This window comes from Polyodon spathula, chromosome 1, assembly GCF_017654505.1.
Source record: "Polyodon spathula isolate WHYD16114869_AA chromosome 1, ASM1765450v1, whole genome shotgun sequence".
NCBI lineage: Eukaryota > Metazoa > Chordata > Actinopteri > Acipenseriformes > Polyodontidae > Polyodon > Polyodon spathula.
In genome coordinates this window covers 34,483,234-34,497,685 of record NC_054534.1, presented here as the reverse complement: position 1 = coordinate 34,497,685, position 14,452 = coordinate 34,483,234, and the positions used below count along the sequence as shown (strand labels likewise).

Below are 14,452 nucleotides of genomic sequence, written 5' to 3'. Positions count from 1 at the left end.
AACTTCTGACTTAGGTTTAACATAGCTCTTGCTGCAAATTAGATGATGTCTAATTAACCCAGGCAAAATCTTCATGACACTTGAGATGGCGTGCAGAATGTTTGAAAGTAACATTTATTTTAATTGAATTTGCCAGCAAGTCATCTCATTTTAGCAAAAACCCCAAGCAGACTACAAGACCATAAAGATGTAGTGCACAATTACAAATGGTCATCACAAAATCCATCACATGGATAAGATAATCTGCTGACTCGTTTGTTCTTGTAGCGTAATGGATTGTATTTCTCTACATGTTGTACTGATAGGTTTATCACAAAGACATTGATAAAGGCTTCTCATCCGTGTTATGAGACTGACGTTAGGAAAATGTGCTATTTTTTCAGGGCATACTAGCTGTTTTAAGCATGCTCTTTTTAACAAATTCACAATCTGAAAAATCATTGGCCGCACATCCAATCTCTTTGCTGAGAATAAAACTCATCCACAGCACTTTCATTTTTTCTTCTTTTTCAGAAAAAAACTTTTCATTTAGATTCTGTAGCTTCTTTCAATTCCAGTAAAGTCAAAATACGTTGCTTTGTGCAATGTGTCATACTAGTGACGTTGCATGTTATACTATTTCATAACTAACCGTTGCACTGCAAATCAAGTATATTGCATTGCCGTCAATGCAACTGCACTTGTTGAATACACGTGTTCTATTAAAGAGGTGGGTTGTTTTAAAGAAGAATTCCAAAACAGTACAGTACATCAATGCAATTTTAGAAACTAGGAAGTAGGCAGACAAAAATTGCTTTTGATTGTAGTCACATAGCACTGTCACCCCGATCCATGGATCCTATTCTGGAGGGTGACAATGCCAACAAGGAAGAGAACTGAGGCAACGTCTCATCAGTCAATATTTCTCAAGTAAGCAGAATAAAAAGAAAAATATGCAGTTATGCATATATATGTGCCTCAATTTCATGCATTTAAATGAGGATTGTTTTCCTTGAGGACTGTTGATGGAAAGCAATCTTCAAGTCATGCCATAAATTTTTGATTGGATTTAGGTTGGTGCCCTGACTGGGCCACTCATGGACATTTACCTTTTTGTTCCTTAGCAACTCCAGTGTAGCTTTGGTTGTGTGCTTTGGGTCGTTGTCATGCTGAAAGGTGAACTTCAGTCCCAGTTTCAGCTTTCTTGCAGAGGGCAGCAGTTTTTCCTCAAGGACTTCTCTGTACTTTGCTCCATTCATTATCCCTTCTATCCTGACAAGTGCCCCAGTTCCAGCCGATGAGAAACATCCCCATAACATGATGCTCCCACCACCATACTTCACAGTGGGGATGGTGTTCTTTGGGCGATGCACTGTGTTTGGTTTGCGCTTCACAATTAGGCCAAATTTTAGTTTTGTCAGACCACAAAACTTTTTACCACATGGCTACAGAATCTCCTTTTTTGCATTGTTCAAACAGAATTCAAGGTGGGCTTTCTTGAGTAATGGCTTCCTTCTTGCCACCCTACCATATAGGCCAGATTTGTGGAGTGCTTGGGATATTGTTGTCACATGCACACTTTGACCAGTCTTGGCCATAAAAGCCTGCAGCTTTTGCAAAGTTAAAATTGGCCTCTTGGTAGCCTCTCTGATCAGTCTCCTCCTTGCTTGGTCATCCAGTTTGGAGTGATGGTCTGATCTAGGCAGGGTCTTGGCAGTGCCATACACATTCCATTTCTTAATAATCGTCTTGACCGTGCTCCAAGGGATTTTCAAGGCCTTTGATATTTTTTTATACCCATCCCCTGAGCTATGCCTTTCAACAACTTTGCCCAGAGTTTTTTGAAAGCGCCTTGGTATGCATGGTTGAGTCTTTGCTTTGAAATGCACTACCCAGCAGAAGGAGCCTACAGGAACTACTAAATTTATCCTGAAATCATGTGAATCACTACAGTTTAACACAGGTGGAGGCCACTTAACTTGTTGTGTGATTTTGAAGGCGATTGGTTACACCTGAGCTTATTTAGGATTGGTATTACAAGGGGGGTGGACACTTATCCAACCAAGCTATTTCAGTTTTTATTTTTAATTTTCTACAAATTTATAGAATGTTTTTTTCACTTGGAATTTGTAGGTTCAGGATGTGTAGATAAATGCAAAAAAAAAATAAAAATAAACTTAATGCATTTTAATTCCAGGCTATAAGGCAACAAAAGGTGAAAATTTTGAAAGGGATGTAGACTTTCTATAGGCACTGTGTGTGTGTGTGTGTGTGTGTGTGTGTGTGTGTGTGTGTATATATATATATATATATATATATATATATATATATATATATATATATATATATATATATATATATATATAATTAGTTGAATTCAGCCTTTACCAGCTATCAAACCCACTATACATAACATTTCCTAATCTGTTTTTTTTTAATGCTTATTTAAAAAAGTATGATCGAGGGAGTCCAGATTCATTCCTTGGCTAACTGCCTCTTTGCTTGTACAATCTGCTGTCATAAAGAAGTATTGCTGTAAATCATGCAGTGGTGACTATACAGTATATCATAAGTGAGCTTGGTTATGTGTTTTTCTTTTTCCTTTAAAAGCTTTTTTCTTAGAAATCCCATCTTCCAGGCAGTAGAGCGTATTATTTCTTGTGCTTGGGTGGAACTAAAACAAAACCTGAAAGTAGTAAAAAATGGTGGGTAATTAGCTTTAAAAGTATGTGTCCTTCAAGCAATGACATCTGATGTGAATACAGTGCCCTGACTTGGTCAGAAGATGGGTTAAGTACTTTGATAGAGTATGCTGAATGCTGGGGATAATGAACGGGAAGACTAATGCAAACCAGTGGTTATTGAAGCAAACCACAGAACTGTTCCACCTTGGCTTGGATTGCTGCTGATTTGAAAAACTTTAGGTCTGGGAAGTAGTTTGGTTGAAGGACTCTTTTTTTTTTTTTTTTGTCTTTTTATAAATGTTATGCCACTCGTTCATATTGGTAAAACTAACTAGAAGTATTATTAATAACGATAACAACAATAATAAGCTACAATATAGTGTGCTCTAATAATTTCCTTTCTGAATGTTTTTTCACCCTGTCTGAATTGTAAATAAGGTCAACAGTCGTCTTGTCCGGGGTATGTTAATTCTATTTCTCCAACCTGTAAATGGGGACAAGACATTGTAATGATATTTGTTGAAAAGGCTGTGAGAAGTGAAAGGAAACAGACGAGTCAGCTGACAGAGGAGATTCATCTCTGACTCTCAAACAAGTAGCAGATAAGAAAAATGAAAAACAAGATGGATGAGGTACAGGTGTTTGCAGGAATATGATGAACACGACAGCATAGGAGAATTTGGGCAGGAAGATGTTTTTTTTTTATGGCAATGTACAACAATATTTATTATGGTACTGAATGTCCTTAATGCTTTAAAGAAAAAAAAAAGATTGTGGTATGTGTGATTGGGATTGTATCTTTTTGAGTGAGTGTGGGGAGATTGAACCCTTGTGATCGCTCTGATAGTACAACTGAAATGGCAGGTCAGTGAAATCTGGCAAATAGCTAAAGAAACAGCTCACTCAGCATCAACACTGGTCAGCATTTTCTCCCTTTACTGTACATGCTTTTAATGAAACTGGTGTACATTAAAAGCAACCAGAGAGTGTAATTAATTTTCTTCATTTGGAAGCCCATCAGTCAAGTATTTCTTTGATTTACATTTTGTCTGAAATATGTCTCTTTGATTTGGAAAAATAAAGTAGTTGAAATACCTCATAGAGGTCTTATTTTTTGGTCAATTATTGCATCACCAGCCACTAACCTTCCAAATAAATACTAATTTAGGGGAAAATGTTGATTCAATCTTACATAAAAGTGTGTATTGAGCTAACTATTGTTCAGTTGAGCAAAAATTGACATCTCAAGAAACTTCAGCTTTACTGTAACTTTAAATACTCAATAAAAAAGACTAGTTGGCAAATGTTAACACAAATAAAGGCAATAGACAGAATGTTTGTTTACTTCCCTGGGTTACTTCTATTTAAACATTACTAATCCTTCATGAGGTCAATCTACATAGAATTGTGGCCACCCCATTTTAAGTTAATTTAATAGCAATATGTAATACATCTTCCAATTGCACTGCAAGAAGGTACCTCCGTTTCTTGTAGCCCTTGCTTGTAGTTTCACATCTGAATACAATAAGTAAGCATGCTTGGTTAATGTTAAGGGAGACTAAACCAGTCTGACTGAAAATATATCTGTTCCACCTGTTTTAGTTCCAGCTGGTGGCCGACCTTTTCCACGATGGCAAAGATCCTGTTCCCACCACATCCACCACAAAGACTTCAAAGGTCCATGTCCGGTCTGCCAAACAGATCCCCAAAGCCCCAAATCGGGACCACAGGAAAACCGTTGGCCATCAGGTAAGTGATTCGCTGAACACGATTCCAAGCATTTCTGTCTTTAGACGACAGAGTACTGATTAGGTATTCACTAAAAAGAACAAGAAAATACAAAAAAGCCTGATCCTACCTTGAATATTTGAAGAGCAGGAGAAAAAAAAATCAATGAATTTAACTTAAACCATTATTTTGTTTTCTTTAGATATTTACTGTAATTGTTCTGTTTGAAACTTCTCAATCCCCCTGCATCCTAATAATACCTTATGAAAAAATAAATAATTATTTTTAAATACTGTACACTAACAACACACCTAACAGTGTGTTATTCCAAAGAAAACGCACCTTGGTGTTTCTTATTGCTTTACTATGATACAGTGTTATCCTTGATAATGTGTCTACATATTTGCTGTTCGGTGTCACTTTCTCTGAGGCTCCTTTTACATTTTCACATTAAAACATTGTCCTAATGGTGTTTGTGTTCCCTGATGTTGGACACCATCAAGGTGTGTTATTATTGAATGAATTCAGGCACAGCAATATTTCTCCTCCCACACAGCAGTGAAAATTTAAAAACAATCAAGGTAGAGCATCCATTCTGAGAACAGGAAATTGCTATTTTCATAATGTCAACAGTGATAACCTGCACCATTACATGGTAGCCTAACAGTTACCATTGAAGGGTGGTATTGCACAAGTGAAATACAGCGTGACAAATTAGCCATGAGACAAACATGACCCAAGAGTGGAGTACCAAAAACGATGGCCTATCTCCCAGAATGTGTAGCTATTGCTGATGCTCTTTGTTCATAGGAGCAGCAGCTAATGGAGTTACAAATTATTCTGGGAAATCTATCAAGTCGAATATCCAGTGGAGTGTGGTTCTTTCATTACTAAGAATTTCAGACATGTTGAATAGCACTGTATTCAAGCTAGGGTTTACTAAGGAGCATATCGAGGTGGTGCGAAATAGAAGTCTTTCAAGTTCCATAATGTGAGTGGTGTTACCAAGTTTTACTGTAATATGTGATGCTTGTGTTTTTCTCTAGTTCCGAAACTCACTTAATTTATTAATGGAAACTCTGAACGCCACAACTCCCCACTACGTACGTTGTATCAAGCCCAACGATGAGAAACTTGCTTTCTCGTAAGTATACACTTTTTTTATTAAATTATACCATATCCTCTCCACATTCACATGTATCACATACATCTGAAATGATTTAGGGTCAAAATTGTTGCAGGGCTACAATGAGAATGAGGGTTTTGACCAGATTATTTATGTTTATTATAAATTGTATTTTCTGGACAATATTAGTTTCAGGCAGGTGATCTACTACGCAAATACATCCTGACTAATTTTATTATCCTCTCATATGGTATGATTTGGTAAATAATTTAGATGTATGTATATAAAGTATTTAATTTACTCTAATGGTTGTCCTTCCTCTTCTGGTAAAACATTTGTTGTGTTCATTTGGGATGCAAGCCAGTGCATATCTCAAGTTTGACATTGCAGCTCTCCATTGCAGGATTTTCAAAAGCTTGTAAATGATAACTCCAGTGTTAATCAAGAAATCAGTATGAATTGAATTTGGTATTTTCAAGCTGTCATTGTGCCTATTTCGTTATTAAATAATCATCCTAATGTGATTTCTGAAATGATGTTGATTTACGAAATAATGTTAATATCTTAACAAGCAGGGATTCTTGCAACTATTTATTTTGTTTGCGTGGAAATTTAAAATCAAATCCATGTTAATTGTCAATTTATCAGGAGTTAATTTGCACTTGGAAAAAGGTTGAAACAGACATTTAACAGACCGCATCTGTGACGCCAACGATAGAGAGAGAGAGAGAGAGAGAGAGAGAGAGAGAGATTGTACAGGACCAGGATTAATTTCGTACAGACTACCTCGATAAATCAGTATTTGTAGTTATGAAAATATTGTAGCCTTTTCTATACTTGCAATTATGAATTAGATGTAGTCACTTATTTTAACCATTTGTAACATTACGCACTAGAATGTGATCGACATAGATTTTGCCTAAACTTATTTTGTTATGTTGTCAGACTCTCCCCACACTTTGTGTACAATGTACACTTTCACCTTGTTTGTATGCATATACAATGTTCTTATAATACTGTAAGTGTTCGGTGGCTACTTCTAATCATGTTGTATGTATTTATTGTGGAGGCCAAAGAGTAACGGAGAAGAATTCACTGACCAATTAAGTAAACAAATTGTGGATTGAGTCAGGGAGTTCTATTGTAATTTTAAAAGCTTAAGAATTCTTAAAACATTCATATGTTTGTTTATTTTTTATTTTTTTCCAATTTTATTTTTGCAGGTTTGACCCCAGCAGAGCAGTGCAGCAGCTGAGAGCCTGTGGTGTGTTGGAGACCATTCGTATCAGTGCAGCTGGATACCCTTCCAGGTATTTCCTTCAGACCTATTATTTGGTTTAAAAAGAAAACAAGATTGTCAGGCAGGCAAGATATGTAGATTTCATCTGACAGCTAATGCGGTAAAGTAGATTAGATTTTTGATGGAACACAGAAGTCTCTGAAATGTCTGAAAAATTAACATTGCATCAGAGATATTACTCAAAACAATGCTTTCCAGCTTGAGACTCGGTTGTGAAGGCGGGTTGTTATGGGGGACTGTTGTGTCAGCACAGTGAAAAGTAGCATTTTATAAATTGAACACAAACATCTGTGACAGAGAATTGCTAAGTGAGCTGCAGGTGTATGTTAAAAATATCAGTTGAAATTCACTTGGTATAATTTTCTGTTTTAAAAACGCGATGTTTAAAGCAGCCATTCAACCTCAGCTGAGCTCTTGGAAACAAATCTAAACTACACCAGGTACAGCAGATTATAGGTATTAACCTGCCACACGCTGCTTTATTTGTAGGAGTTTCCTTCCTGTGCATGTCTTACATCCCCAAGAGGCAGTGTTGCACTTGGAGGTTAAATATGTTTCCTACGGCTCTGAGGCTGTAACATTCTGAGTTTTATGTGATGAATGATACAAAGTAACTCTTAACATTATATATATATAACAATATATTATGCAGGATAACTCTGATAGAGTTGGACGAGAGAGCATAAATGGACATTGCGCAAAAGAAAGTTTAGAACAGAAGTCGGGAAGCACTTTTTTACAGAGTTATACTGTAAATGCATGGAACGCCCTACCAAGTAAAGTAATAATAATTAAAATACTAGTAACAATCAATAAACAATGAACTCCTTTTAAACTTTATACTCTAAGTAGGGACACATGGGGCAGGATTTTCAAAAGGTCGTAAATGATAACTACGTTGTTAATCAACAAATAGGTATGTAGCATTGATTTTGGTATTTTCAAGCAGTTGTTTTGCCTATTTTTGTTGTTAAATAATTGTTCTAATGTGCTTTCCAATGTTGATTTGCAAAATAATATTAGTGTCTTAATGAGCAGTGCTTCTTGCAACTATATTTCTTTTGTTTGCCTGGAAATTTAAAAGCAAATCCGTGTTAATTGTCATAATTTATCAGGAGTTAATTTGCTCTTGGAAAGGGAGGGTTTTAATTAACAAAAGAGTTTATAACTCACATTGAAACAGAAATTTAACAGGTTGCGGCTGTGAAGCCGATGATACAGAGAGAGTGTGTACAGGACCAGAGTTGATTTCTTACTGTCTAGATAATTCAATGTTTATGTAGTTATGAACATATTTCTCATGGAATATTTCCTGGAGCCCATCTGCCACAAATCCCCCCCCCCCCCCCAAGCACATCTTAAAAAAAAAAAAAACAACTAGTTAAGCTCGTACATTCTCAGGCAATGTAAGTGGGAATGTTCTTTTTTTTTTTTTGTAAAAATATAGCGTTGATTACATGGTGCTTTATGCATGGTTAATTCACAAAGTTACATTTTTGCTTCACTATATGTGCATTATAGGAGGGAGTTATTTTGTGTTTTGGTCAGATGTGTGTTATGTGTCCCGCGGCACCCCAACCCCCCCAACCCCTGCCCCGTTTATAACGCTCTTCGGTTATAACTCTCATTATGTGTCCCCCGAGATCCGCGTTATAACGAGGGAGCACTGTAGATACGCTTTGCAAGCCAGTCCAATTGTATTGCATAATAAAAGGGGTAAAAGCTTTTGGCACCAGTTCCAGTTAAATAGATTAATCCTACCTGTTTCATGCAGTTTATTGTTAATTGTGTCTCAATCCAAGCTTGAAGATGTTTATTAGAACTGAACACCTCATCCCAGCCTTACCATGTGCGTAAATAGTGCAACCACCCCCCCCAAAAAAATGCTATGGTCTAGATTCTCAAAGCTATTTACTCAAAGTCTTTATTAGCACCCTTTTTTAGATTGTGTTAATTAAATAAATCCACCTTTTAGAAGGTTAAAAAGGAAGGAGTTATATGTACAAACCTTGCAGCTACCAACTCGACACTCAAATTAGTATATACTGTAAGTAATGTGACGGTACTGTCAGTATTTTTTTTAATTTTTTATCGTGACATGGTTATAGCCTCTCTATCCTGAAGCGATTGACCTTTGACAATCCTGTGTTTTTTTGAAGCTCCAATCAGTAAAGTACTTGCGCTTTGTGTTTTCGTCTCCACTTACACTGCACACTTGTATGATCCCTGTCACTGTTGCCTTCGAGGGTTTTAATAACATGGTCTAATTCTGTGAAAAATGAGTTTAATCTTTGTATCCAGTGAGGCTGTGTTGGAGTGAAATTCCTCACTTCTTGGTGTGGTGCTTTAGTAAATTATATAGTAGTAGTAGTAATAATAATAATAATATTTCCAGACTTAAAATAATAAATAATACAGACTTCCAAGCTCAGTACCAGTTGAGCATTTTGGAAAGCTGTAGCATTGCGGCACAAGTGTTAGCAACAGATCAGTTTTATGGAGCAGTTTCAGTTAAGAATACTGCATTAGTTCATTATCTCATGATAATTTTAAACACCATAGTAACCATGACCCTATCTACACTCTGTAAGGAATTAAAAGCTAGTTCTACATTTGACCTTAATGAGAAGTCAAAGGTCACAATTAAGATAATTTTTTAATAGAGCATGTATGGGTTCTTATATGTGTTCCATAGTAACCATTAACCCTTTGAGTAGTGAGTTCTAAAATGCACTGCCAGTCCTACTGGAGTGAGTTTTCTTTTCTGCCTTCTGCATGCGCTTGATTGTTACGAGTAGAGCGTACAAACAAGCTGAAAGCTACATGTTTGCATGTATGTAATGAATACTGACGAAATACAGACAAATTGTTTTTATCGTAAATAAATAAAACAAATAAATATATTTTTTTATTTAGTCATGGGAAAGGTTTTGACTAAAAAATAACATGTAGCCAATAAACAACAGAGTGGAACAACCACAACAACACTTCCTAACAAAACAAAGAGCGAGAGCAAGAGATGAATAAATCATATCCGGGTATACAGTTGGTGGGGGCGGAGGGAGTGAGAATGTCTAATGCTTCAGTGTATGATACTCCTTGAAGCATGGAGCAACGCACAGACTTTAACACTGCCTATTCGCTGTCACTTGATGTTAATGGCAAATATTCTTCACTTATGTCTTCATTGAAACACTCAATGACATTCGATTCAGTGGAAGAATTGTATGTCTTTAAATTTAAATCGGAATCTGAATTCAGTATTAATACTAATACTTCTTTCTCACAGAGCGATTTTCGCCAGTTTACAAACACTGTTGACATTTTTGGGACTGGTGTTATTATATGTAATTCAGTCAGTATCTGGCAAAGGGCTCAAGAGACCAATAAAAGGTGTTACAGAAGCCTAGTGTTACAATATTATGTGATCAGGGGTTTTGTCAGCTCAGTAATTCAAGTTTAAAGTTGCAGAACGGACCGGTACATTCATACTCCCTGGGGACAAGAGAACAGCTAACATACCGGTATATTTGAACTACTCAAAGGGTTAACCTGTCAGCACTTTGTCAGGAGTTATAAGCTAGTTTTACATTTGACTGAAAATTTTGAAAGGTTTTTAAAGAAATGCGTCAGGCAGGCATATTGGTTTACGCACAACACCATTTTTGAAAAAGTCAATTGTATTGACACAGGAATGATGCTTGTCAACTTTGGATTTAATCAAATAAACCATTTCTCAACTGAAGCAATTTTAAAAATTAAGAAGGAAATGTAGGTCTGGCTGCCATCTTGTTTTGCCAAAGAACACCATTTTGCCATATTTGAATTCCATTGCCCCAGGATGATGCCTACCAAGTTCAGAGTTAGTTGGTTAAAGGATTTTCAAACAGAATCAGTTTGATGTTTGGGGTACGTTTCTACGAATTTGGTGGCAACCATTTTGATATTCAAGTTTTTTGCAGAAACTTAGGCTTTGCAAACTTGAAGTGGATTTTGTTGTTGATGACATATGACAAGTTTTAAAAGGTTACACGGTGGTCAAGCAGAAGCAGTTTGAAATTGTGTGGGGGGGAAAAAAAATAAAATAAATAATCATAAAAAATCTTTACAATAACAATAGGCTTCCCCAGCCATTTTGGCTTTGAAGCCTAATATCATTTCTTATTCTTTTTTTTTCTTTTCATGACCTACATTCCAAAGCTGCTTGGCATCTCAATCCAGGGCAACAGTAATTAAAGGCCTGTTTAAATTTCAAAAGATTTAATACCGTGCAAATAACATTGCAAACATTTCTAAACTACATGCCCAACCTTCATGTGTCCTTAAATGTGTTTGCTTAATCAGGTTTACAGTCTTGAGGTGAAATACCACATTTACTATGCTTTGATATATGCAAATTTGTAACTGTCATATATCTGTCTTGAAATTTTGAAATGGCAAACTCTTATTTCTATTAAATTGTTTGTGTTTTGTAACCCTTGTCTCTTTAGCCAAATGGAATTCCAGCAAATGAAAATGCAGTCCATTAGGACAATATTGTAGACATTTAAATCGTATTTTGTAATATAACAGATGCAGACAGGATTTTGTTTAAAAAATGACAGAATGACCTTTGTTAACTACTGAGTGCTGTGATCAGTCAGCAGGTGCTGCAAAGCCTTTGTTGTCTGAGCTGAACATATTTTTAATGTGTATTTGTGCTGAGTGTGGTCCTGCCTTGAGTGTATTCCTGGTTTGATATGATTTATTATTTTTCCGTTGAGTTGTTTTGTGCTGCAGCCAGCATGGCTGTTCTATAAACGAGAGCTTCCATCTAATTGAATGTCTAGAAGATTTTTTTTTTTTAAACCTAAAAAGCAGCTTTTCAAATTCTATTGACAAATAAAGTTTCAGACATTTTCCTTCTGTCCTTTTCCAGATGGACATACCCTGACTTCTTTAACAGATACAGAGTATTGATGAAAAAGAAGGAAATTGTTCTTTCAGACAAAAAGCTCACCTGCAAGAATCTGCTGGGGAACCTGGTGAAGGTGGGTTATCTCAGTTTTTCACTATACACATTTCTACCTGTGCAGCAGTGCCTTTTGGGGCTTGCCTGGAAACATCATAAAATAAATTAAATAAATAGTGTGGGTCATAAATAAGCACTGTTTTTTTTAATGAAGTCCACCCCATTTTCTCACCACTTCAGGTTATTCTTGAAAAGGGTTCTGAGATGTTTTACTCTCTCACTCTTAAATGTCAGTAATGTTTTCTTTCCCCTCACTGTTTCTCTGATCTTTGTCTTTGTTAATACAGTTTGTGAGGGAAAAGTAGAAGCAGTATTCTAGCTTATTGCTACTCTTGTTGTCCTATGGAGTCTGAACAAACTTTCTGGACTGTGGCTTTTTTTTAACCATGCGTTGTTTTCAAGGTCTGGTTGAATTCACTCTCCCTTAGAAAAGAATAAACGATTCTGACTAGCTCTTTCTGAAAATTGTTCACCGCACAGCTTCAGGAAAGTAAACCACAAATTAAAAGAGTATCTTCACCTCCGGCAGTAGTGTAAGAGGAATAGGTTGAACTTTTTAGTAATGTATACAGTAATACTTTGGGATTTTTAGTATACAGTAATATATTGGTATTTTGCTAGAATTGTTGCACTTGCTTATTTAGCTAGACTTTAAAAATAATAAATTAGCCATATTGACAGGAAAGTGATTGATTGTAAGCAAGACAGACTCTATGCATCCTTGTCACAAAGACGGCTGCAGTGGGAGACGTCAGCCCAGTAACCAGGAACCAGGAAATAAACAACAGAGAGGTGGAGTTGTGGGGAAGCTGAGCGCTTGCTTGCGCTCAACATTTAATGAATGAACAGACAGTAAATAAAAAGGTTGTAACAAAAACAGCACACGGCACATGAGGCCAAAATAAACAGACAAACAAAACTGACTATACAGACAAACACGGTGAGCTGATATTTTAACTATTATTATTATTACCTCCGTCTCCAATCCCATTCTCCACTCACTGAACACACAACCCTGAGTGAGTGAAAACATGCAGCTTTTATGCAGCTGTACCGAGATTGGATTGATAATCAATCATTCAATTGGAGTCGCGGTACAACTGCATGTGAATTAATAAAGTGCAATTCCCCGTGCTCACATATTACGTTTTACTTGCACGTGAAGTGCTGTGCAATCCTCGTGCCTAAATACAAATATACATTTTAAACACTCATGTTACACAGACCCGTTTATATCCCGTGTACCAATGACTATACACCAACATTAAACACACAACATACAACACAAAATACACACAGGGGCGTGCACTTTGCCACAGTCCCATACCAAGGACATTTAAAATCCCACTGCTTAGTGGTGCACACTGGTAAATGTGTTATTGATCCATTTCAGTTAACTAGATGGTGCAAGTGACAAGTTTTAGATCCTGAATGCCTCCTAGTTTTTTACAGTGACTGCAACTCTCAGACCTTTTTCTGTTCTTTTGAAACCATATGAGCTGAACCTGAAAATAAAAGCTATTTGCCTGGTCATTAGATATCCCTGTTTTACATGCTGCCTCATGCATTTTTTTTTAACATTGCCGAACACTTATGTGAATATTCCAGGCATTTTACTTGGCTAGATCTCATGCTGCTTTTGGCTGCCTGAACTAAGTGAAAATTGAAAATTAAATTATTGATAAAGATTGTTACTCCTTATGAGGAATGTACATCTATAGAAACAGGCAGTATAGTGGAGTTGAGTATAATTGTGCCTGGATGCCATGCTTACATTTATAAATCTTGAGACCATTCATCCAGGTATGATGAAAGCTGGTATGGGCATGCGTTTGTCAGCTCATTTCAAGAATTAATTTAGAATTATGCTGTACACGTATTTTCATTATTCAATCACTAATGTCAGTGCTTCACCATCAACCTTAGTTTATTGTGGTACAGTTAATCTAAAGATATTCTTAGTGTCATCAAAATGTCACATGTATTCATCAGCTGTACAGAATTATTCACGTTGTTCATTCATATGTATAATCAATCTTTTTTTTTAATAAAATTTTACCATCAAATATATTAAATCGATGATGGTGAAATCCCAGTTATTTCTTTTAAGTTGACAGCGTTTATACAATGTCAGTCCCCTCTCTATCTCCCTGCTGTCAGCACCTACATGTCCAGGGAGTTCTGTAGTATCAGAAAGTCTTTCTTTGTAGAAGTTTCATCGAGACACTCGCTTAACCACAGCCTTTTCTAGTTTATTTGACTGGATTCACTATAATGTGAGGAACGTTTCAGTGTTCTGCTACTGGGAGTGTATTGAATAAGAATTTTTTTTTAAGGTATTAATACTGACTACATCATTGCCTTCCGCATGGAACAAAAGCATGCCTACTAGACATTTCATACAGTATTAATAAAACTCATAAGTTCCCCACATTAATGTATGTGTATCTATTTGCATGCACATCACTATTAGTGGAAGCATACATACAGTGAATTATATGTTAAAATGCAATACACGGTTTACAAGACTTTGTAAAACAAGAGTTTAAAAAGAGAGGTGTTCCGAAGGACTTCCATAAAAGGTTTACAATTATTTTTATCTACTATAAAGTATTATGTTGGCA

At 36.2% G+C, this 14,452-nt stretch overlaps 1 protein-coding gene across 2 annotated transcripts in view; it reads left to right on the top strand.

Annotated features, from left to right (window-relative positions):
- The window catches only part of myo5b (myosin VB), a 121,065-nt gene that overhangs the window by 76,890 nt on the left and 29,723 nt on the right, over positions 1-14,452 (top strand). For both annotated transcript variants that reach the window (XM_041253883.1, XM_041253888.1), the window contains 4 exons: positions 4,266-4,412; positions 5,438-5,535; positions 6,741-6,827; positions 11,736-11,847. In XM_041253883.1, the coding sequence (XP_041109817.1) occupies positions 4,266-4,412; positions 5,438-5,535; positions 6,741-6,827; positions 11,736-11,847 (444 nt within the window). The remainder of the gene's footprint in view (positions 1-4,265; positions 4,413-5,437; positions 5,536-6,740; positions 6,828-11,735; positions 11,848-14,452) is intronic.